At 53.7% G+C, this 24,786-nt stretch overlaps 6 protein-coding genes across 6 annotated transcripts; 1 reads left to right on the top strand and 5 right to left on the bottom strand.

The window, feature by feature from the left end:
• Positions 1-255: 255 nt before the first annotated feature.
• EsH8_I_000449 (class I SAM-dependent methyltransferase) lies at positions 256-966 on the bottom strand (the record flags this gene model as incomplete). Its single annotated transcript, XM_083267862.1, has 1 exon — positions 256-966. The coding sequence occupies one exon, from the start codon at positions 964-966 to the stop codon at positions 256-258; it is 711 nt and encodes a 236-aa protein (XP_083118300.1).
• Positions 967-1,996: 1,030 nt separating this feature from the next.
• Positions 1,997-3,894, bottom strand: EsH8_I_000450 (class I SAM-dependent methyltransferase; the record flags this gene model as incomplete). The annotated part of the gene is made up of 8 exons (XM_083267863.1): positions 1,997-2,105; positions 2,171-2,783; positions 2,847-2,853; positions 2,940-3,052; positions 3,124-3,142; positions 3,210-3,318; positions 3,424-3,551; positions 3,664-3,894. 8 exons carry the CDS (start codon positions 3,892-3,894, stop codon positions 1,997-1,999), a joined length of 1,329 nt encoding a protein of 442 aa, XP_083118301.1.
• A 1,388-nt stretch (positions 3,895-5,282) lies between these two features.
• EsH8_I_000451 (type I polyketide synthase) lies at positions 5,283-13,372 on the top strand (the record flags this gene model as incomplete). Its single annotated transcript, XM_083267864.1, has 7 exons — positions 5,283-5,456; positions 5,519-5,663; positions 5,725-5,993; positions 6,050-6,842; positions 6,932-7,384; positions 7,446-12,475; positions 12,527-13,372. 7 exons carry the CDS (start codon positions 5,283-5,285, stop codon positions 13,370-13,372), a joined length of 7,710 nt encoding a protein of 2,569 aa, XP_083118302.1.
• An 887-nt stretch (positions 13,373-14,259) lies between these two features.
• Positions 14,260-14,631, bottom strand: EsH8_I_000452 (uncharacterized protein; the record flags this gene model as incomplete). The annotated part of the gene is made up of 2 exons (XM_083267865.1): positions 14,260-14,378; positions 14,463-14,631. 2 exons carry the CDS (start codon positions 14,629-14,631, stop codon positions 14,260-14,262), a joined length of 288 nt encoding a protein of 95 aa, XP_083118303.1.
• A 779-nt stretch (positions 14,632-15,410) lies between these two features.
• On the bottom strand, positions 15,411-16,893 carry EsH8_I_000453 (major facilitator superfamily domain-containing protein; the record flags this gene model as incomplete). Its single annotated transcript, XM_083267866.1, has 3 exons — positions 15,411-16,318; positions 16,529-16,762; positions 16,836-16,893. 3 exons carry the CDS (start codon positions 16,891-16,893, stop codon positions 15,411-15,413), a joined length of 1,200 nt encoding a protein of 399 aa, XP_083118304.1.
• A 2,091-nt stretch (positions 16,894-18,984) lies between these two features.
• Positions 18,985-19,962, bottom strand: EsH8_I_000454 (Alpha/Beta hydrolase protein; the record flags this gene model as incomplete). Its single annotated transcript, XM_083267867.1, has 1 exon — positions 18,985-19,962. The coding sequence occupies one exon, from the start codon at positions 19,960-19,962 to the stop codon at positions 18,985-18,987; it is 978 nt and encodes a 325-aa protein (XP_083118305.1).
• Between the last annotated feature and the right edge of the window lie 4,824 nt (positions 19,963-24,786).

Consider the following 24,786-nt stretch of genomic DNA (forward strand, 5'->3'; position numbering starts at 1 on the left):
AAATCAGGCGGCCCGGGCCTTAGTCTTCGGCGGCGTCTTCAGGAACGTGGAAGCTAGAGACAAGCGTTTTTGGCCCAAATACGCAGTGAATGAAGCTAAACTTTCACCATCAGCAAACGTGTGGGAAATCTTTCATGTCTTAAAACGTAATCAATTCATTCGGTTGCCCTTGTGTCGGTGAACCACGCATCAAACACCCAAACTCATTAGCTAAAGGACCCGTGCTCCTGCAAGTACCAATCCCCTCTATAATAATCAAACATCAAGAAGTGCCTTTATAGGCTTCTTCGCCCTAAACAACAGCGTATTACCAATCAACCACGTCTCGACCTCTTCAAACTCTTGTGTCAATGCCGCCTGAACGTCTTCCCTCTTGTCTTCCCAGTTGTTGAAGACGCCCCACCACTTGTTATACCACCGGAGGTAGAACTTTGTGATCCAGCTCTTCGTTTCGCTCGGCCCCAGCACGGTGCAGCCCGAGAGCACGCCGTCCTCGTTCAGCAGCTCCTTGTACAGGCCGAAGGCGCGGAGCTTCCCCTTGCCGCCGGGCATGCAGTGGAACAGGTTGAACATGGAGATGGAATCGAAGCGCTCGCCCTGCAGCGCTTTGGGCAGCGGCTCCGTGACGTCGGCCTCGACGCAGCTAACTTCGGTGGTCGTTGACACGGCCAGCACTCGGTTCTTTGCGGCCCGCAGCGGGTTGGGGTTCAAGTCCAGAAGCGTGAGGCGCTGCTTGCTATTGGCGCGGAAGGGCCGCGCCAGCGCGACGGCGGGGAAGAAGCCCGTGGCGACGCCGCAGTCAAGGTGGTTGCGCGAGAAGTTCTCGCTGAAAAAGGGGACGAGGATGTCGTCTGTGGGACATCCCCAAATGTACCGCATGTTGAATCCCAAGACATACTTGTCATAGAATATAGTGAGGAAAGACGGCGAATAAGTTGACACGTAATTGTCGTTGAGGTCGGCCATCTTGGGCAAGCGTGATTTGATGGGCTGGGGGGAAATGAGAGGGGATGGGGATTGAGACTGTTGAGCTCAGTTCTCTCGTGAGGAATGGACTTTGAAAGGACCAAAATTCAAGCTCTCTTGGGGGGCGGACGATTATCACCTTGCCGGTAGCACAACACCAGAGAAGAACCAAAAAGCGAAATGCCGCAGGATATCGACGAATTGGTACTTCACAGCTTCCTTGTTTGCATGGGTTGGGCTTCATACATTTACCTTGCGCTTATTGGCCAATTAAGCCCTCATGTTGGAGAGATTGAAGGCATCCGCTTCACCGGAATTGTACGGTAGTCGGCGCATGCTCCTGTTGTAGAATGGCTCTGGCATATGCATCGAGGTGGGCTCCCTGCTTCACTCTTGCTGCATATGCACGGTCTCCGGCGTATGTTGGTGCCGCTAAAGCAGTTGGTCGAAGCATTGCTCGGGTTGCACCACGGGTTGCTAATCCATTGGCCGATAGGCTTAAATGCCTCAGTAGACCCATATCGGATGGCGCAACAGCTCACTCTTCAACACATGTACGCGTGCATGCATACGCGCGTGCATGAAGGATTGCTGAATGCCGACCTGAATCGCCGAGGTGTGCGAATGGCTTCATTAGGACCACTGATCTGCGGGGTACCAGCCCGGAGAGACAGATCCATGAACGCACTGCACGATCCCCTGCTCTTTACGGCGCGTATACCTCGTTCGTGTATTCATCCTGCAATCGCAACCCTTGAAACCATTCAATGAACTGAGGATCCCGGCGTGTGGTGATTCTGCTCACCAGAGCATATTCTGACTAATGAAAATAGATAATACGTTTCAGTTGAAGACAGAGAACGACCTCTCTTGGAGGCCGCCGTATTCTTCCGCAACTATGCTCCTCATAGGATGCACACGTTGTTCAGTAAGGTGTTGGAGTTGAAGATACTCTCGCTTTATGCAAACGCCGGGTGGTGGTATTCTATCTGATGACTTATAACAACATGCCTCCATGGCCGCCTTTTCTCTATTGTGAACTGAGATTGGAAACAGAAACTTGCGCCGAACGTGAAGAGCTCGCCAGCGAGTTCGATGAGGATGTACCACTGCGCGGCTTTCGGCAGTACACCGTCAGCCTAGAGTTGTAACAAGACATTGATTGGTAAAGGCGCAAGCAGGGTGTTGGATGGGGTTTACTTACAAGGTCATGAACGAATGGTATCTTGTGTCCTCAATCTCCTTGCGAACATTCTTCAGCAACGAATCCAATTGACTCTCGGACCAGCCAAGGCCGATGGTAAAGACGGGGCCGCTAAGTGGCTCAATGACGGCATTCCAGTTTTTCGTCATCATCGCACCGAACCTTTGGCACTTTTTGCCCGGGTAGCACGCGTTTGTAGGGGCGGCATATTTTGACACTCTGATCCTCTCGAACCCGGCCTTCTCTAGCAGAGGTTGGTAATGGTTGGGGTAGTGTAAGGAGCGGCCCATGTTCTGGAGCCCTTGTCGGAGCAGCAAGTTCCATTTGTGGAACGCAGTGCCCTCCAACGAGTGATCTGGAGACTGGAGAATGGCAATCCATTCGGTGAACTCGACCCAGCCCCCAGGGTTCAGGTGGTCGTAGATTGACTTGATGAGCTGCTCCTTGTCCGAGACATCACCGAGCATGCGAACGTGGACGAAGTCGAACTGCCTGTTGAGGTTCCAGTCGAGGGTCGCGTCCATTACCCGGAACTGACAATTCGGGGCAGAATAAGGCGGGCGCACTTTTTCGATATCTACCCCCAAGACGGCACAGTTCGGATTCTTCTTGGCTAACGGCGGGGTTAGTATGGGCCCGTGTTATCAGGCCCCTTGGGCTAAGAGGGGGAACTTGCCATATTCCTGCACGAAAGTCAGCGAGTCATCCCGTGATAGCCACTTATGCGGGAAGAGATATGGGGAGGAGAGGGGTTGTGAGGGCTACACACTAATGCCCATAGCCCCGGTCCTGTGCCGACATCGAGCGCTGCCCTGGCTCTCACGACCGGGGCTAGGTGGAGTCTGCCGTCGAAAAGTTCAGCGATGATCTCGTGCTGGAGCACTGCTTGCTAGTCAACACATCTGGCTACAAGGTGGGTTTAGGTGGAGAGTGTGAGGGGGACATCTCCTGACCATTTCTGTCTTGTTCTTCCTAAGCACGTGAATGCGGATCAGCGTTTGATATTGGGGAGGGAGGCAAACTATGGAATTGGACGTACTTTGCTATTTGGCACGAAGCCGAAACGCTTGCCAGTTTTTGCGAACTTGGAGAAAATTGACTGGAAGATGGACTTGCTGTCTTTGGAGCGTGATTTGCTGGAGGTGTGACTGTTCGATTGGTAATGGTTGTCAGCTCTCCTTGACAAAATATGAGATATGATCGAGTCTCAAGACAGATGTCAGTGCGAAGTACGATGATCTAGGGGAGCTCACTGTTGCGGCGCTCGAGTGCTCGTGGTTGGTTGTGCGTCATCCGTCAAGTCGTCGGAATCGGAACCTCCTGCCCAGACTGTCCGGTTGACATCATCAGAGGAGGGGCTCGGGTGATCCTCGGGGTATTCCTATAATGTCACTCTTTTTCAACTTCTGCTTCAACTACACGATGGAGTCGAGGAAACCAGGAAATGGAACCAAGGACAGAGCATGGGCCAAGAGAGGATAACTCGTACGTACGTCCTGTTGCCCTGTCTGCATGGAAGGCCTCGTTGAGGGCGGCGTGCGTGGCCTCGCGCTATCGCTCGACAGGTTGCGGGGACGTTCGGACGAGAAACTAGCGGTGAGCGTTGAAGTGGAGGAGATGCTGTTGGTGGCCGTTGGAGAGCGCGATAGCCGTCTCATGGATGAGCCAGGACACACTGAGCGACCATCGCTTCTGCGAAGCCGCTGTTGGCTGTGGTTGTCCATCAACCTGCGGTCCGCTCCGGGAGACCGTGGGCAAGGGAAGATGCCCGGTCAGCCGCCAATGCAATGCACAAAGGTGGCAAAGTAAATGAGTGCGCCGATAGGTAGAGCCAGTCAGTACGCAGGGGAAATGGTAAAGGTAATAAACAAGCAAAGAGGTGCAGCATAGACAAGGTCGTACCATGAACAGAAGGGGTTCGTCTTGTTTTTTCTTCCCGGGGAAATGGGGGCTAGGGCAGCAGTTTATTTTCGAGTACCCTATACGGATACATTGCCGTCCCTAAACACCCCTGTAACTCCCTTTTCCACTACAGGACGGCTGGGACGAAACCCTTGCATATTACAAGCCTCGCTGTCGAAGCACCAATATATGCCGGGATCTCTCGGCACTTATCATGATCTGCGGTAGTCTACGGCCGTACACACAATTGGGCACACTCTCGAGGAGGTCGCCAAGCCCATCGCAGCCTTTCCTGTATTCGCCATCATAGGTCGCTGGGGCAAAAACGGACGGGAGACTTTCCGTAGTCGCGGAAACGACACCATATGTTGTCAAAAAAAAAAAAAATTCATGTCAAAACAATTATCGTGGGGCCATCATTCGTTGTTTCCCTGCCCAACGCGTCCAACCGGCAACTGAAATATTGTCACGCGGCTAGTCATGTATTTGCATCCAGTGTGAATGGTGCAGGTACAGCCCCATGTCCCCGGGGCCTAGTAAATGTGACAACATGCGTGGGGGCCGCCCCTGCTAACAAGGTACTGAGTCAAGGACATTGGCCTGCAGCTATTGCCTTCATGGGTAGTGATTGGCCACAGCTCCCCGGTAGATATCCCGGTGATCGTTGCGGGATTCAGGGAATCGGATCCTGACCTCTAGGCCGCTGCAGAATAGCAGGGTGATCATGAAAAGGGGGAAGCCGGCTTGGAAGCAGCTCACCAACAATGAAGTAACCTTCACGTGGTATTGAAGAACTGCAACCGAAACCAACAGGGGAACCGACGACATTTAAACCCCTGTTATTCAAGTCGGGCAAAAGCCGCCCAACATTCAAAGTGGGTATTTTGGGTGGACAAATCGATCGATCCCATGCTCGTTGCGCTTCTGTGGGAATAGGACAAAATATCCCAATAGAGCCGCGTTGTCCTTGAGAAAAGCAACCTATTTAAATACACGGATCGGTTTGATCCGGCCGTCGTGCTGAATAAATCAGATTGTGGGTGACCTGTGGACTCTATGCAATATTGTGACCATCTACTGGAGCCCTGATCTGGGATCTGTCTTGGGGATCTTGCTCTTAACCGCTTCCCTGACACCTCCATCGAAGCTCACCGTAGCTCACCGCACGGGCCCGAGCATATCAACATCGAACACAATAGTACCTTACACCATGGGAGAGCCGATTGCCATTGTCGGACTGAGCGCGAGGCTGCCCGGCGACGGCAATACTCCTGAACGGTTCTTCGAGTCACTCCTCGCCGGAAGATCAGCCCGGACAGAAGTGCCGCGGGAGAGATACAATGCAGACGCATTCTGGCACCCGGATGCCCAGAGGAGCGGCGCCGTACGTGATTCATTTACACATGTGTTCTGTATGCTTCTCGCCAGAAACTGATCTGTAGGCAGACACGGGTTCGCCACGGACATTTCCTTGAAGGCAGCATCACGGCTTTCGATGCACCATTTTTCTCCATCACGCCGACGGAAGCGCGGAGCATCGATCCACAACAACGCGGCATGCTAGAGTGTGTCTACAAGGCTCTTGAGAATGGTTAGAGAACATATCCCAAGTTTCCCAATTTCGTTGGGGCCAATGCTGACGCGCTACCAAGCCGGAATCCCCCTCGATACCGTTTCCGGATCCCAAACTGGCGTTTACGTTGGCTGCTTCACGGCGGATTACAACGACCATATAGCCAAAGACCTGGATATCCCGAATAAGTACTCTGCCTTGGGCACAGTTGCGAGTATGCTAAGCAATCGGGTCTCGTGGTTCTTCGACTTTCGAGGCCCGAGCGTGACGATCGACACAGCATGCTCCAGTAGTCTGGTGGCCGTGCACGAGGCATGCATGAGTCTTAGGCTTCGCGAAATATCCACGGTATGTCTGAACCCGCGAGGGGGCTGGTTACTAAAAAAGCTAACCCATGGTTTTAGGCTGTTGTTGGCGGGTGCAACCTTATCCTGACCCCCGAGATGACACTGAAACTTGACGCGGCGGGCGTTCTGGGTCCGGACGGCAAGTCATACAGCTTTGACCACCGAGCCAACGGATACTCCCGCGGCGAAGGTTTCGGGGCCCTGGTCTTAAAGCGGGTATCGGATGCCATTCGGGACGGGGACGTCATCCGAGCCGTTATCCGGAACTCCTCAACAAACCAAGATGGCAGGTCGCCCGGAATTACACAGCCGACAAAGGCCGGTCAGGTCGCACTCATGAGACACGTCTATACAAGGGCCGGGCTGGACCCGGCATTAACCCGCTTTGCTGAGGCCCACGGCACTGGCACGCCGGTGGGCGACCCAATCGAGGCGAGCGCCCTCGGCGAGATCTTCGCCTCTCACCGGTCGCCGGACCAGCCGCTATACGTCGGTGCGCTCAAGAGCAACGTTGGGCACTTGGAGGGCGCGGCCGGAGTGGCCGCAGTTATCAAGGGAGTCCTGACCCTTGAGAGCGGCATAATCCCTGGAAATATTTGGTTTGAAAAACAAAATCCCAAGATCCATGACTCGTGGCATCTCAAGTTCCCAACCGAACCGACAGCTTGGCCACAACAGGGGCTGCGTCGCATGTCCATCAACTCATTCGGCGTTGGTGGCAGCAACGCACATGTGGTTTTGGATGATGCACGTCATTTTCTGGAGCGACATAGCCTCATTGGAAACCATCGGACTGAGGCGACTCCGGTTATTCGCAGCCAACTCACACCCCCACTTGTGAACGGGAACCGTAAGTTCCTCCCATGGACAAGGATCTACCCCGTGCATTACTCACCACTCGAATAATAGGTCGCGTGAACGGCTTCCATCGCCCATCAGACAGTGGTGTGCACCTGGGAGAGTTCGAAAATCTGTCAAACGAAGTTGCCCCACGGCTATTCGTCCTGTCGGCCAATGACCAGGATGGTGTATCACGTATCAGGAGCTCCTACAGAGAGTATCTTGCATCGAAACCCACCCATGACTTGGGAGAAAAGGGCCGGGTGGAGTTCTTGAGAGATCTCAGCTACACACTCGCCTCTAGGCGAACTCACTTACCATGGAGATCATTCAGTATTGCCGGCTCACAAACCATTCTGCAAAACGCTCTCGAGGAGACCTCAAGGCCGGTAAAATCAAAAACAGCACCTCGGTTGGCATTCGTTTTCACCGGCCAGGGAGCGCAATGGGCGGCCATGGGCATGGACCTTATGGTGTATCGTGCTTTCCAAGAGAGCCTCCTTGCAGCCGACAGATATCTCAACGACCTAGGCTGCAGTTGGTCTTTGACATGTAAGTTTTGCGGCAGGCTGCACAAACTTGAAAGCATGCTGACAGGTTGGCTGGGTTTTAGTTGAGCTATCCAAGCGCAAAATCTCGTCTCGAATCGACGATCCCGAGTTCTGCCAACCCATCTGCACAGCTTTGCAAGTCGCGCTCGTGGACCTCCTCTCTACTTGGGACATCTACCCTCATGCCATCACTGGCCACTCGTCGGGTGAAGTCGCAGCAGCCTACGCCGCTGGGGCAATTTCCAGAGAGGCAGCGTGGAAGGTTTCTTACTACCGTGGAAAGCTGAGCGCAAAGCTAGCTCGCTCTGAATCGCGGCCGAGGACAGGTATGGCTGCTGTCGGCCTGGACAAAGCCAGCACGGAAGCTAGCATTGGCCGCGTCAACCAGCTGGGCGGCGATGGGACCTTGGAGATTGCTTGCATGAACAGTCTGGATAGCCACACCGTCAGTGGCGATGCAGGAAAAATCGACGCCCTTGTCGAGATGCTCAGCAGCGAGAAGGTATTCGCCAGAAAGCTCAACGTCGAAATTGCCTACCATTCCCAGTACATGAAGGCAATGGCCAACGAGTACCTCCAAGCGATGGGCGACCTTGAGGAAGGCACTCTCAAGAGTCCTTTTGAGGCTCGGTTCTACTCTTCGACGGTCGGGTCGTTGATACTGCGCTCACAACTTCGACAGCCGGATTACTGGGTCAAGAATTTGGTATCACCTGTAAGGTTCACCGAGTCGGTTACAGAGATGCTCAAAGGTTCCGACGGAGCGAAAACCAACGGACATTTGAGCGACAAGCCTGGGGTGGAACCCATCACGGACTTCTTGGAGATTGGTCCCCACAGTGCCTTGAAGGGGCCGCTATTCAGCACGACCAGACAAGTCCGAGGCAACTCGACGATTGACTATCATTCTATACTACGCCGCCATAAGCCAGCGGTCGAAACCGCCTTGGAAGCTGTCGGGTCTTTGTTCTGTCATGGGTACAAAGTCAACATCGCACGAGTCAACGATGCAGACGAGCCACATGGATCAAAGCCACTCATGCTGACGAATCTCCCTGCATACCCTTTCGACCATTCTAAGGAGTACTGGGTTGAAAGCACGCTGAGCAAAGACTTCCGGCTGAGGTCAGCGGGTCGTCACGAACTCCTCGGCGCGCCAATGCCGGGTTTGAATGAGAACAACGCCGCCTGGCGGAACTATATCCGCCTAACGGAAAACCCGTGGATTGAAGACCACAAGGTCTCGGGGGATGTGCTATACCCCGCCGCCGGCATGCTTGTTATGGCCATCGAGGCTAGTCGGCAGGTATCCGACAAGAGCAAGGTACTGAAAGGCTTCAGATTCAAAAACGTGTCCTTCAAACTGGCATTACGGGTGCCTGATGATGCGCACGGCGTCGAGTCGCAATTCTTCCTGCGACAACATCGGGAAGCAAACCCTTCAATCATCTCGGCTTGGCAAGAGTTCCAGCTCTGGACCTTGCAAGAAGGCGGGTGGAGAGAACACTGTCATGGTTTCGTGCAAACTGAGTACGAAACTGAGGAGGTATCTATGGATGATTCCATGGTGCATCAGCTTACTTCTACGAACGACGAAGGACAGCTGAACAGCTACGATGATAGTGGCATGACAGAGGTGCCCGTCGACAAGCTGTACCGCAACTTCCAAGAATCGGGGCTGGACTTCGGCCCAACTTTCAAGACCCTGAGCAACGTACACGTTGGGCAGAGCCTGAACATAACGGCTACAGTTGTATCCCCTAACGACGAAGTCAAGAAGACTATGCCACTTCAATACATCCAACCCTGTCTGGTGCACCCGGTCGCGCTGGACGCCATTGTGCACGCCAACCTTGCCCCGCTAGTTTCGAACACCAAATACTCCAGTGCAACCAGAGTCCCGACATATTTGACTGACTCGTGGATCTCGGCGCGTCCTGCTCTGCCTCATGGCTCCTACAAGGTGGTCGCCGAATCTCAACTTCGTGGGCGGAACGAAATTGTGGCCGAAGCCACGGCCACACACCTTGAGGGGGGCCAGCCAATGATGTACTTGTCGGGTCTGGTCTTTAGGACAATCAGCGGCGAGACTTCTAAGGAGGCCTCGGATGTATCCAAACACTCGGCTTTCAATGTGGATTGGAAGCCGGATCCCAGCCTACTTAACCAGCAACAAGCTTCGGACTTGTTTGAGTTGCCTATGGCGGAAGGAGATGACCCGTCGCACTGGATGAAAGACTGCGAGGCACTGTGTCTGGCCTACATTCGTCGCTGCACAAACGAGGTTTCACAAGATGGCATCGAGAAAATGGCCTGGCATCTTAAGCGATATGTCTCGTGGTTCCAACACGTTACCAGCCAGTTTTCAGGCCACTCAAGCGAAGAGAGCATTGAAGAGCTTGAGGCCAGAGTCATAGCCAAAGGTGCTTCTGAAGGAAAGCTGATTATCGCCGTTGGTCGCGCATTGTCCGAGATCCTCAACGGGCAGCGCGACCCGCTAGATGTCATCTTCAAAGACAAGCTCGCAGAGGATGTTTACCGCAACGGCCTGGGCTCCAAGAGGTGCTATGCGCAACTATGCAGCTACTTGGATGCCCTGGTCCACAAGAATCCATCTATGCAGATCCTCGAGATTGGGGCCGGGACAGGCGGCGCCACTCGCCCAGTTGTGTGGACGCTGACGGAGCACGGCACTCGATACCAGAGCTACGACTTCACTGATATCTCGCCCTCTTTCTTCGAACAGGCCAAGGAGACCTTCAAGGAAGAGCTGGGGCGGATGAACTTCCGCGTCTTGAATGTCGAGAGTGACCCTATGAGCCAGGGTTTCACAGCGGGAACATACGATCTGATCGTCGCGGCCAACGTCCTGCACGCCACCAAAAAGATTGACGAAACACTCTGCAATGTCAGGAAGTTGCTCAAGCCTGGAGGCAAGCTTTTGCTCTTTGAAATTACAAACCCGACCGTTCTCCTGGGCAGCTTCTGTTTCGGAGTGCTCCCGGGGTGGTGGCTCTCAGAAGACACAGACCGAATCTGGGGTCCGCTGATGTCTGCGGACTCGTGGAGGAACCATCTGCTCTCCTCGGGTTTCAGCGGTCTGGATGCTGTCTTTGATGATTTTGGCGGATCTCCTCATCAAATGAGCTCGATCCTCGTTTCGACGGTTCCTACGCCAGATTGGACAGTGGGCTCGTTCGCCCTGGACTATATTTTGACGAGCGAAACGCCTGTGCAGCTCAGCGTTGCTGAAGGCATACTTCGTAGCATCGGCCAACAACATGAGCCGTGTGAGGTCACCACAACCAAAGCCTTGGCTGAAAGGGATTTGACCGGATCGACATGTGTGGTGCTGTCCGAGTTTGACAACCCTACATTAAAGAGCATGACCGAAAAGTTCTTTGAGAGCGTTAAGCGCGTGCTCACTCAGTGCAAAGTCATCCTGTGGCTCACTCGAGGCGGAAAGTCTTCCACGCCACACCCAGATGCGGAGCTTGTCACAGGTCTTGCCAGAGTCGTTCGATCGGAGAGGCCTGATGTAAAGTTCCTTACCCTCTCGTTTGAGCAGGCCGCCAAGGAGGACACCGTCGTCGAGAAGTGCCTTCAGATACTTCAAGCGGCACGAAATGGAAAAGAAAACTCGTTCAGGGTCATCAACGACGTGGTTAACATATCTCGTCTCGTCCCGGCGAAGTACTTGACGGAACACATCCAGTCCCAGACCGGAACCTTGGATGTGGTCAATAAGCCGCTGGGAGAAGAAGAAGCATCCCGTTCCCTTGGTCTCCAGGTTGGGAATATTGGACAGATTGACAGCCTCAGGTTCGAAGATGATGCCCTTTTTGACTCCCCATTGAGAGACCATGAGGTCGAGTTCAAGACTATGGCCTGCGGGGTTACCGTCGCCGACCTTGCTTCGGCTCTCGGCAAGATAGAGGAATCCCCGCTGGGATTTGAAGCCTCTGGCATAGTGACCAGGGCAGGATCCGCATCCAGGCATCAGGTTGGCGATCGCGTGTTTGGTTTGTCCGGCTCGGGCGCTATCAAAACACACGTGCGCTCCACAGACGGCCTTCTAGCCAGACTGCCGGACGGGGTAACATGGGCCCATGGCGCATCTCTTCCGGTAATTTACACAACAGCCTACGCAGTTCTTTACGAATTCGGACAGATTCGAAAAGGGGACACTGTCTTGATAAATTGCGGTTCGTCCCACCTAGGCACAGCGTTCATTCAGCTTGCTCGGCTTCAAGGTGCTGAACTCTATGCAACTGTCAAAACACACAAGGAGCGTGAAGCCCTGGAAAGTGCATGTGGTATTCCGAGAGACCACATTTTTGACAGCCGTAACCGATCCCTGAGACACAGTCTCCAGAAGGTGACAAAGAACCGCGGCGTTGACATCGTTATCAATTATGAAAACGATAACGAATTCCCCGATGGTGTGGTGGACTGCATTGCGCCATTCGGTCGTCTTGTCAACGTCGGCGGGGAGGTTGGCGTCTCCAGCGCGCGCCTGCCGAAAGGCCGCAACATCCGCCTGGATTCCTTCGATCTCGCCTCTTGTGCGGTCCAGGATCCCGCTCGCACAGAGGCCATGTTCCAGCGCGCGACCGAGCTCATCCTGGCCAACTGGGACGTCATAGGCCAGCTAGCACCAAGTACTACTGTTTATCGATTCTCAGAGGTCCAAGACGCCTTTAGACAAGCACAGCTGAAAGATCAGGACGCCAATATAGTTCTAGAACCTCATGATCAGGACCTAGTGCCCATTATGCCGATCCGTAAGCCCGCCGGCCGCTTCGACCCTGATGCATCATACGTCATAGTCGGTGGCCTCGGTGGACTCGGAAGGTCCATAGCGAGATGGATGGCGTCTCGAGGAGCTAAGAATCTCGTCCTCCTTTCAAGACGGGGCCCAGTCGAGGATTCTGCGAAGGAGTTGGTAAAAGAGCTCGAGTTGGTTTGCAACAAGGTGGTAACGCCTACATGCGACGTGACGGACGCGGAAGCCCTTCGAAACGTCATCAACGAGCTCTCGGCTTCCCTGCCCCCAATCAAGGGTTGCATACAGGGCTCCATGGTGCTTCAGGTCAGTTACTAAACATCATTGGCCCGCATATTGATACTAACCCCCATACAGGACAGTCGACTTCAAGATATGACACTCGGCCAATGGAAGGCGGCTATCCACCCCAAGGTGGACGCTTCGTGGAACTTGTACAACGTTCTAGGCGACAAGATGGACTTCTTCGTCTTGCTCTCTTCTACTGTTGGCGTCACCGGCAGCCCGGAGCAGGCCAACTACGCCGCAGGTGGAACCTTCCAAGACGCCTTCGCGCGCCATCTAGCCTCGCAAGGGGTCAATGCCATCTCAATTGACCTCCCAATCATCCAGGGCATCGGCTACGTAGCCGAGAAGCCAGAGCTATGGGACTACCTCTGCTCCTCCGGTTGGACTCACATCACGGAGAAGGAGCTCTGTGCTGTTCTGGATTACCACTGCCGCCCCGGAAGCAACACAGCACAGGTGGCGAGGGCACAAGTGATCCCTCGACTTTGGCTGCCGCAGGAGACCACCGCCGCGGGCTATCAGACACAGCCCTGGGGCGAGGATCCCCTCTTCAGCCAAATTGGACAAACAAAGACAGACGCCGCAGAAAAGACGGAAACAAAGAAGGCTGTCAACCATAAGGCGCTCATCCAAGGAGCATCTTCCTGGGAGGAAGCCGGCAAGGTCGTCTTGGACGCCTTGCTCCTCAAGACGTCCAGAATGCTCAGCATCGAGGTGTCCAACCTTGATACCAGCAAGCCACTTCACGCATATGGAATAGATTCACTTACGGCAGTCGAGCTTCGGTCATGGTTCATCAAAGAGATTGGCGCGGAGGTCTCCGTGTTCGACATAACGAACAATTCGAGTCTTTCTCAACTTGCCAGCATTGCTACTAAGAAGAGCAGTCTGAGACAGCAGTTTGAAGACAAATAGTGGGATTTTTGTCGCGTTCATCTGGACTTCTCCTTTACTTTCATCCAATTTTCTATCAGATATCCACAACCTTTTTTGACTTTTCAGTTAGCGTAGCGCCATATATACACATACCAAGATCTTTTTTTATCTACACTTATGACGAGAGACGCATTGAATCTACACCGCATTTGCAGATTCTGGAAAGAGGGAATAAAGTGTTGACAAGCATACTTCTAGGAATACTCAACCCTAAAGAATCAAAGACTACTTTTTAACAAACCCCTCAACTGGCAAACAACCATGCTTTATAAATAGACTTTACCTAGCTGCCATAATTGCCAATATTCGCTCCTTCTTTTCAATTTATTCTGCAGAACTCAGAACTTGGATTCAGGAATCAATCATCTGGCAAGCAATGCTTCCAATTGCAACGGATGCCAACAAGCGTATAGCCACTTACTCAGCTTCGCTCACACGCCCCAAGCGTTATTGATCACATTAGAAGTACTCGCAGTCAGAGGTTGGTTATGATTTAATAATACGTAGGTGGATAAATCGATGGAGCAACCTTTGGTCATGATGATGATCGGGTTCCCAAAGCTGCATTGAAATCTGAGGACGGAAGTGCCAACCTATAGGCCCTGTGCTCGTAGCTTCACTGTCTAAGCCTTTGTATACCGTAAGAAGTGTTTAGATATTTAAAAGTGTGTTCAGCTCCGAATTAGATCAACAGATTCCTTCGGTTACCATCGCCATAAGCGATAAAAATATCCGCTCTTCCATCCCCGGGCAACCCAACCATAACCATGTGAAAGCAAACTGGTCACTCAACTGGTGCATTCGTCCGCACAGTAATTTGCTCGGCGTGTTGTTTCCGATTCTCATTCGCTTATGATTCTGCGGCCCTAATCCTTCTTGTCCTTTTTGTCCTTGTTGTCCTTGTTGTCCTTGTTATCCTTGTTCGTGGGCCTCTTCATCATCGCTGCGCACTCTGGGTGGTACATCTTGATAACGCATTGTTTTCCTGCACAAAAGACACGTCAGCGCAGTCACCTGGTAATATCTGCTTCTCCTTAGATAAGAGCAGAAATTTTCTAATGTTACTCACGACAATCCATGAACTTTGGGTAGAGGAGGACGAAAGGGATGACCCAATAGAGACACTCCTTGGTGCACAAGTCCCAGCACCCCTCGGGGACCCTGCGCGGCCTGGCTGCGTCTGCCACAACCACCAGCAGGGAAAACACGAAAAGGGAAATGACTTCAGTTGCTCGCATGGTTGGTTCGGTTTGTAGATAGTGGTATTAGTGGTTCAGAGAGGTGGGTGGAGATGTGAGATGTTTTTCTTGATGAAGATGGTGAGGTTGGTGCAGATGGTAGAGCGTTGACGACAGGAACAGAGACTTGATTTATACTTGTTCAAAGCTCATATCAGACGGCCATCGGGTCTTCATACTTTCCAAAACCATAGAATTTTGTCGGCGCGATATGTCAACCCATTCCTCTTCCCAAAACTAAGTTTGCCTGCCATTTGGGAATCTGCTGATGGCGGGCCACACAACCCAACCCTAACGGACAGTATACGAATCGGACTGGGTTTATAGTTTCAATATAATAAATTGTTCAATTTCCCTGGCATTGGTGCTAGACTTCAACTTAGGGTAGAGTATGTGCTGTCAGCGGCATAACTCCGTACTGAGCACCTCGAACAAGCCCAGAGCCACATTCCCAGATATCTCACAAGAACCTGTTAACCCCGCCTCCCAAAGAATCCAGCAAGGCACAGGTCCCTTACGGTAGTTTAGGAAGTCATTTTAACATCCAAAAGCCTTTCCCAAGCGGTGATTGCCAAACAAGAGCCCATCTACTTGTCCAAGAGGAATACAGTAGACTGGAAACTAGACATCGAGGTGCTACAAAATCAAAATCTTCTCGTGATACCTTGTTCGCTTGAATGGCATATACGGCGTCGAAGGTTGACACCTCGTTGGCTGAGTTTGTCACACGAAAAAAGACCAACCCCGGCCAGCAACCGTCAGGTCAAACCGGCTTAGATTCAAAAGAGCGTCTTCAAGCTCCAGCCACCAGCGACCACTCTGGCAACGGCGAAAGCGCAAAAGGCCAGGACGTACAGCCCGCCCGCGAAGATTATCAGCCCGTAATAGGCGCCGCCCGACCATTGCAGAATTGCACCGGCAAACGGCACGCCGGCCAGCGCGGCAAAGCTGGAAACGAAAAACGCCGTCCCGCTCCTCTTCCCGTAGTCCTCCGTCCTGCAGACCTGCCCCACGCATACCGGAGTCAGGCTGATGGCGGCGCCCGACCAGAAACCAAACAGGACCGCAAAGGCAGTGGTGGCGGTTTCTCCCCCGCGGGCCGTGAGCCAAAGGGCGAACATGAACATTGAGCACACCAAAGAGGTGACGCACATGGTGTTGAACGTGCCGAAGCGGTCCGCGAAGTAACCCGGAAGGGCACGGCCGGGGATGGCGCCGACGTTGAGCAGAGCATTGAGAAGCAGCGCTTTTTTCAGTTCGAAGCCTTCGTGGATGGCGTACGAGCAGATGTACGTGTAGGGTATGAAAACTGCAAACTCGACGAGGAAGACGGCCAGGGTGGTCAAGGCGAACCTCGCCTCTCCCAGGGCTCTCATGTCGATGGCCGCGCCGGCCTTTTTGTTGTGCGGCAGCCTCTTCTTGAGGAGCAAGCAAGCTACTACGGACGCGGCCGCGCAAATGAACCCGACAGTCCTGATGGCCCAAGGAAAGCCCACGCTTGGAGCCATGTACAGAATTATCAGAGGGAAAACGACGCCACCTACGCCTCCCGCGGTGCATGCTATCCCGGTTGCCAGGGCACGGCGCTTAGAAAACCATTGCCCGATGGATGCGATGCTCGGGTTGAAAAGGAGCGAAGCCGATACGCCGCCGAGGACACCAAATGTGAGCAAAAATTGATAAAACTCTGGTCATGGTCACGGTTAGTCTTTGTGGCTAAGAATACGGTGGTGGCTAGGAAAGGTACCTGTGCATAAGCTCATCAACATGACTGACGCCACGATGCCGACACATCCAGGTACAACCAGAAACTTCACATCGTAAGCATCAAATATGGGGCCTAGTTAACTCATTAGATAGTGCTCGTAACAGCCAGGTTTGGGAGCTATCTGCATACCGACTTGAGCGCCGCAAAAGTACAAGAAGAAGGCATAGGTGCTGAATATCCAGCCGATCGTCGACTCTGGCAGGTCATGGAGCTCATTTTCCGAGACCCAGGCATGAAGGACGGCCAGTGTGTTGAGGAGGCCCATGGATGGAATCATGGCGCACCATGCGCCAGCCACAACGAGCCAGGCGTCTCTGCCTCCCTCGGGGTAGCCCTCAGGGTCTTCTTCACGTAACTCAGGTACTATTTCAAAGAGTTTAGTGTCCTCGTCCCCGCTTGTTAGGTCACTAAGGTTGATATAGAAGTGAAATCTTACCTTCCATTGGCCCTCCTTCTTCGAGCGAATTCGTGTTCTGGTACCCGGGTAGTTGCATGATGAAATTCTGTGTTGCTATAGTTTGTAGGAAATCTGGCAACGCTCACATTGGCCTTGAACAGATTTTTATTCAACATGGGGTACAAGTATACGCCTTAGGCTCATACATGGCAGATGTTTCCAATGCAGTCCAACAGTCGCAACGACTTGATTATCCAATCAAGCTCTTTGCTCTTACTAAAGCACCCACCCTGGGAGTTGTGCCGAGAAGTTGGAGAGGCCTCAGGCGAATACGTCCGTAATAGCCTTGTGGGATAAATATACGGTGCTGATATAAGCAAAGTAGTATGGATCCCGAGTCATGGACGGTGGTTGGTTGGCAAAAGGAGTAGTCCGTATCTCCGATTCAGATATTTCCGGTGTCACTCGACTCCCCAGCTATATTCCCGTCCGCCTGCCTCCTCTCTATGCTTGAACCAACTACATCTTCTACCTCACTTTTCTTGCGGTTGACGTTGACCGCCGCCTCCGTCTCGTATCTTTCTTACAAATTGAAATGTGATGTGCTGTAGGGCGTGTTTGTCTGTCGATGGGGTACCTCTGGGTGCTGTCGGCGTTTATCATCTACAGACTACATGGTTCGTCGCCGTCGAGCAAAGCAGTCATAACAGGCAGTACCTTGAAGTTTTTGATCGGCAGATAAAATAAATAGGTCGATTCCTGTACTCGAAGAAAACAGTCATGTTCCATGACCACGTCTATCATGAACCTAAACGCTGGAGTAATAAACTCTCTCATCATTTGGGCCAAGCCCAACCTTCGAGCCGAACATGTTATTCCCCGCCCAAGTGAGCGTTCTAGACCCAGGCTTCCAACTGGTGCCCGCGAGTTTTCCTCTTTGATCTCATTCACAAGAACGAGTCCAGCCGATTCTCTCCGTTCTATCATCGGTATTCATTCGGAGCATATGCCAGTGCGGTTCTTCTCCACTGGGTAAACAGCGAGCAGCCAAAAGTCATGCTTTATATGCGATCTATCAAAGACCTTGGTGATACCAGAGATTTAGGTGCGCGTCTTACAGTCTTAAGCCGTGACTGATGATTATGGACGCATTAGAAGCATCATCTAACGACAAACTCAGGAGCCCGGTTCAGTTTGTGTTCGTCTCCAACCGCACTCGCCAAAAGCAGCCAATGCACCGCATAGCTAGAACATCCTGCATACTTCTCACACCATCGCTGCGATGCCCAGCTACAGGATCAGAGCAAGACCTACCGCGCCGTCCCCCAGTCACGCAGATGAAAAGCATCAGCTCTCAATCGGCAATCTCCCCTTCGAATTCGCTCCAGCCGCTACAAAGAGCACAAGAGCCCGAACCGCGATATCCATCATTACGAGCATCGCAATCGGTTTGGTGGTCATGTGCCTGGTGGACACGCCGTTGTACGCCATCTTCCTGAGTGATCAAGACTTGAGCATCAATCAATTGCGGGCATGGGATTCGCTTCTCTGCGGGATTTGGATCTCGGCGTCCTGGGCGGTCTACCGGGCGCTCAACACAGTCAAGCATGCTCCGGTTCGTGGGCTGAAAGTCGACGAACGTCACGTGTGCTAGAGAATAACGTTTCTGGTTTGGCGGCTGGGAATCTACCAATTTGTGTGTGTATAGTACTATAACCGTAAGGGGAGGCAGTGGCCGTTGTTACGCTGAGTACATATATGACATCTGTCGTCCCGGCCGCCAGCCTACTTCTCCTTGTCTTAAAATGTATGCTACTTATGGCAATCCTGGATGGATCATCTCTTTGGGGGTAATGCTATTTACCACTTACATGAAATGAACACATACTCTTGTAACAACGCTTTTGCTTTTGTCAATTCCCGATATAACAGGCCCTCACGTCAGGCTTACTTCCAGCTGTCTCAAGAGGTAACCAGTGATCACAAACTCAAGTTTCTGGCGGTTTATCACATTGCATCTACAACCCAGTCCTGAAGCATGCCATTGCCGATGGATAAGACATCGGAAGGTAATATTTCCATTAATTTTGAGAATGTACTGGAATTTCATCTACAGTCATAGAGGGAACGGAGAGAGCGCCCACTTCCTCTATAGAAATCTCGTCGCTAAACCCCCATCTCCATCTCCTCAAACCCTATTCACAGCCGAGTTCCTCGCCTCCAACGCCTTCTTGACCCAGCTAACCGGCAGCGCGCTCTCGAACCCGTGCGGCAGCCCGGGCCAGAGGTGGAACTCGACCTCGACGTCGGCCTTGGCCAGCTTGGCCGCGTACTCGATGCACTCATCCCGGAACAAGTCCAGACTGCCTACGTCGATGTAGGTGCTCGGCAGGCCCCTCAGGTCCTCGACCCCGGCGCGGCCGGGCGCGGCGTACAGCGAGATCCCCTCCGCCGCCGGGTCGCCCGCCTTGTCTCCGAGCACGGCACGCCACGCGAGGAGGTTGTCTCCGGCCTTCCACGTCAGCAGCGGGTACACGGCGCTGTCCTCCGCCAAGACGGTGCGGTCGTCCAGCATCGGGTACACCAGCACCTGCTTCCGCAGCGGCGGGCTGAGGCCGCGGTCCCGCGCGATGATCGCCGCTCCCGCTGCGATCCCGCCGCCCGCCGAGTCCCCCATGATGACGATCCGCGCGGCGTCGACGTTCCACTCCGCCGCGTGCTCCGACAAGTGCCGCAGCCCGTGGTACACGTCCTCGGCGCCCAGGCCGCCTGGGAACTCGGGCGCCAGGCGGTAGTCGACGGCGAAGAACGGCCTCCCCGCCGCCGCCACGAACCGCTTGATCTGCGGCGCGAAGATGTCGACGTTGCCGGCCACCATGCCGCCGCCGTGCGCGTACACCACCGCGGGCTGCGGCTCCGCCGCCTCGGTCATCTCCTTCGTGGCGAAGCGGTAGAGCGCCACCTCGGCGCCGTCGTGGCTCACAAACGGGATCCTGGTCGCGACGACGTCTTCGGGGGCCGGCTGCGAGTGGATAAAGTGTCGCAGCAGGGGATCGGTGAAGGCACGAAGTTCCCACACATCCTTGAAGGGCACGGAGGCCGGCCTGTCGACGGCGGAGACGACGGCGAGGTATTCCGGGTCGTATTGCAGTTGGCTGGTGGCCATGGTGAGTGAATTGGGTTTCTTGGTACAATGATTTTATTCTTAACAGTTGCGATGCTTGTTTTGTTTCCGATTTTGAGTGTGTTGGCCTTGGTTTATAGTGGTCGTCGTGATGGAAAGCCCTTCAACGGCGCAGGAACCGAAGTTCCCTTTTGTCAACTCGGGCGAGTGACAACCGATCCCCCACGGGGTCTGACGGCGAGCTGCCCGAAGTCCCGGGCTGTTATGCCGACTCATCCTTGTGCGTCGGGGTGCGGGGATTCTCCAGCAGACCCTTGGATATCACAACACAACATTGCTGCTGAATTGTCAGCGACGTTGACAGGTCGGACAAATTCGGGGTTTTGGACGGAGGTTCAATTAACCAACATAGCTTTGGGCGCCGTCGACCCATGCCAGAATACCTGCCTCCACTATCTGCTCAAATGGGTTATCAAGCCGGCTCTGGCGGGATGGGCGAGCTGTGATGTTTATGCTGTTTGTAATCACGGATGGCGTGGCGGACGAGCGCTGCTTCGCTCTTTCGTTCGCGTCTTCATTCGTGAATGGTCCTTTCCATTTGTTTACGCCAGGAAGATTCATAGGCAGTCTTCACTCATGACACCCTTGCAAACGTACCGTTATTCTCGGGGGGTCCAGCGCGAAAATAACCGCGAGAGCGAAATTGAAATCCTTCGAATCCATCGCCGCCGCAACCACAGTTCAATGTCGTGAAAAGCACTAGGACGGAGGAGACTGGCTCGTCCATGACCTTCATTAGAATGCTGCAACTACCCCAAGAACGAGAACCACTTTGCCTGTCGCCCCGGACCTGCTTCTCTTGTTCCTCCAACGGTTCCTCAAAGCCCATCAAACTCTGCCTGGGTTGCAGGCAGGTTCAGCGATGGAATGGGCAGGTCGTCGTCATATTGAACCGCTAAATTGGGCAGATAAAATGGCGGAGCTGGCCCATCAATCGCCCTATCCACCATGCCCTCCAACTCCCGACTCCAGGAGCAGCCCTCATCCCCGCACAGCGACCGAGGGTCTCAAAAACGAACCATCAATCGGCAATACCTGACTGCATTAAGAGCCTTGGTCGCTTGGCGAACAATCAGCAGTCCATATGGCCCGCTGCACCTGCGAATGCACTTGCACGAGGTACTCCCCGCAATGAAAGAAACGCCATTGACGGTCCAGAATTAAAGCAGTGAAACAAGACAAGAGAAAAACGGAAGAACTCCTTATGATATGTCCATAGACAACCTCATGGTGATGGAAAGTCACAGCCCACGATCCACGGCCGTGCATTGAGGTGTCTTGGCGTTGCGGCCGAACCACGGAGTTGTTAGATCACTCCTCCGCGATGATGAGTCAGCGGCAAGAGAGAGCCAACTAGAAAAGAAATAAAAATAAAAGACCGGTCGAGAACAGATGTAGGTTGTCGGCAACAACAAGTTTCATATGAAAAGCGAAACGTTGATCGGCGTCCAATTATGGTAGGCGTTCGTCTGTATGATTGATGCATGACTGATGGTGGCATAATTACTTCGTCACCCCCGCCCTTTTCTTCACCCCCGGCCGATCTGAGTGAAAGCTGCCAGGTGCGATGCAGCACGTTGGAATCGGGGCACACAATGTTCCGATGGCACGTTGACTGGCCCGATCCGCCCAACAACAATGGAACCAAGCTCGCGGTGCCCGGGGGTGGCCTGCTGCTGCCGAAAGGCACGATGCGAGCGGCCCTGCCAGTTTGAGGGGATCGCGAACTCCGGTAACCCCCGCCCGATCGACGAGGACGTCGTGCGAATCGGGCCACAGCAGGAAATAAAAATAAAAATAAAAAGAGGGCACGCCTCCTGCCCAGGGCTGGTGGGGAGGGCGCATTTCCGGCCATGGTCACTACCTACACGGAGCCATGGTGGCACGGGGCTTTTCCCTGTGCGTGCGCTCCCTTCGCCTCATGGTGGCTGTGTCTGGGCTTGAAGCACGATTGGCGGAGTCATAATGAAGAAAGTCCCGGTGAAAGTGAGAACGAACCGTAGTACGTTGTGAAATGATTCCACGGCGACTGAGCTCCAAGAGAGTGAGAGAGAGATAGGAGTTGGAAGAGCCAAACAGCAAAACCATCATTTTCCCCCGAGATTCCAATGAGTGACAATCTGTCCGACGGATTGCCAACGACACTAATGGCACGCGTTGGTTGCACGGCGGCCTGACATGAGCGGCGTCCTACTGGTAGCATCAAAAACACCATGCCTTGTCCGGATGGCCGGGTGGATCCGAGCGAGGGGTTCGTCTTCGTTCTTGTCGATAGCAGCTAGGCACAATGTCAATATCGTCTCTGCCCAACGGCCCGATGAGACGGGCAAAATATGCGGCACAGTTGTCGTCTCCAGCGAGCAACCTTCCCGCTGGCAGAGAGCACTTCCAGTGGGTCGTGAGATGAAGCAGGTAATTTTTCTTTCTTTTTCACATGGCAAAGGACCACGGGCGATTGGTCTACCCCCTTGCCGGAAGACACCGCTTCCCAGCGCCCTGTAAGAATGGCCAATGGCCTCATGTCTCTCGTTAAACATCTCCGGGCCTCCCCCCTAACCAAAGGGTCCTGTGGCTGGCGAGTGGAATCTTGATATGTCACCCGGTGGCGCTTGACTTGCCGAGAGGAACGACGAGGTCTTAAATAGCCCAGCACAGAACCTGGTAAGAAGAGCGTTTGGGGGTCGGTCATCGCCTTTCCCAACCAGCAATAGAATCCTTGACCTCGCGTCAACCGTCACCCGACTCTATTAATCTCTTCTTCGAGGTGCTAACGAGTGAGCCGGCCGGGCGGCTAAAGCGTATTTGCAGAGGGTGGGAGGCTCCCTTCTTCCGCACAGCTAAAGCAGCCAGCAGCCACGATCAGCATTTCCACATGTCGGCGGCTGCCGAGTTCAGATGGGCTTTGAAAAGCCGATGCGAAAATGCTGTTAGGGTTTTCCTCACGGCCAGTGAAGGCCCGAGGGCATTTAGCTGCAAACGCTCATGCACAACGATCGGGGAGGGGTGCACCTGTCAGAAGTACCGCGTATCATCGGGAGGGGGCTTCCCATCCCATCTGCCATGGTCTCAGAGATGCTGCAGGGTTTGGCGGCGGCGGTCTGGACCATGCACGGCCAGCTGCCCGAATAAGAGAGCAGAACCAAGGGTTATCTCTAGCAAAGAGTAGACAAGAATGATCAGGGTCCATCCAGAGTGCACATTGTTGCACGTAAAAACCCGAGCATTTCAGCATTCGAAATTCCTGTGTAGGTATCGTTTCCGTTCCAGATAAAATCGATACGCCTGCTGGTATTTCCCTTGGTTGAAGGCACGATGAATGTGCCGTAATTATCAGTACGTTCCCCGGAAACCGTGTTTTGGGGGCGGCTCCCCCTCTCGACTGTCCTCAGGCTTTACGTCAAGGTTCAGGAACGTGGCGTCAACCCCCGCTGTTTAACAATCACTAGCAGACCCCCGGTGTGGAATCGTACAATGTCCCATCTGCCGATGTCTGTCGCTGATCTCTTCGACGGGCTGCCGGCCAAGTGTGCTTTTGCCCGGCAGATGCCACAGCCGGGGGGGGGCAAGCGAATTGCGCTGGCCACGCCGTTTTTCGAAGTTTGCTGATTTTGGGGAGGATGAGCAAAGGGGCGTGGGGCATTTGGAATCAAGATTTGAGAACGGAATCCGGGGTAAGGAGCAAGGGCTCGACTGGCAACTTGAGCACGAGATCGCTTGGGTATCTTAGGGCCGTGTCGTGGCCTTCTCACTCTCACGCTGGAGCTAGGAATCGACTTGGTTGGTATGAATTGGCTATACTTGGGGCGAGGCAATGGTAAGATCGTATGTGATGGGGGTTCGGATTGATTATCAGGAGCATCGGTCGTGGCCAGACGAGATTGATGAACTTGGTGGTTTGCAAGCCCGGCCCCTGTGACTCGGACCGTGGCCCCATGCATTTGGTCGCCCACGGCAGCAGAGCGAGCCTTGGCTAACCACTACTGACCAAGTCATTTCTATGTGATGGGCGTACTGGAATAATCGTGCGGGTGTGATGTGTTCACAGGTAATTATGAAGTGAACTGTGCAGGGCCCGTTTGCTGATGCAAACGCGGTTGCCAAGCTTTGGAGTGAACACCACCGCAGAGAAGATAAGTGTGTCGCAGTCGTGCAAGTTGGGGAAAGGTAGAATGCCATGGTTCAAATAATGGGAATTTGCAGGACGTACAGGTGCTCGGTTATCTTGTTTTGCCCCCTTTGTGTCTTACCTTGCCCTTCCCCGTTAGGACAGGATCGCTCCGCGTTGGATGGGTGTGACTCTGTGCTCTGGAGGCCGGAAGGGCTGTGTTTCTTCTTGTTCTTCCTTTTCCCTCCCCCCGCCACAGGTCACTGGAAGAGGGCAAGGGAGTAGGGAAGAATGCGAGTGGTGTGGATATGGTAGGATCGGCGGCTTTCGTGCTGCCTTCTCGTTGGCCCTCACAACCCCGGAGGACGTGCCGTGGACGACAGGGTGCTTCGAGTGGGTTGCTTTGCTGGAGCTGCAAGACAGGGAAGGTTTGCCGGCCAGGAGCTAGAAGAATCGAAAAGAGCTGGAGGAAAGAATGTTCTGTGTCTGACGGTGCAAATATGTCATTGCTCGTGGCCAGCTCCCCTGCCGGGTCGATGAGATACGCGCGGCCCCGCTGTGGCTGAAGATCGGTCGAGGTAGTTCGCTACCGGTGTGGCCTGCCCCTGGCCTTCTACCATTATTGAAGAGATTCGCAGTCCCTTTGATTGACTAGCCCGATCCAAGGAGGACAGCTGTGGCTGAAGAAACCGGGGTCGGCA

This window comes from Colletotrichum jinshuiense, chromosome 1 (assembly GCF_051148585.1).
Source record: "Colletotrichum jinshuiense chromosome 1, complete sequence".
Taxonomy (NCBI): domain Eukaryota; kingdom Fungi; phylum Ascomycota; class Sordariomycetes; order Glomerellales; family Glomerellaceae; genus Colletotrichum; species Colletotrichum jinshuiense.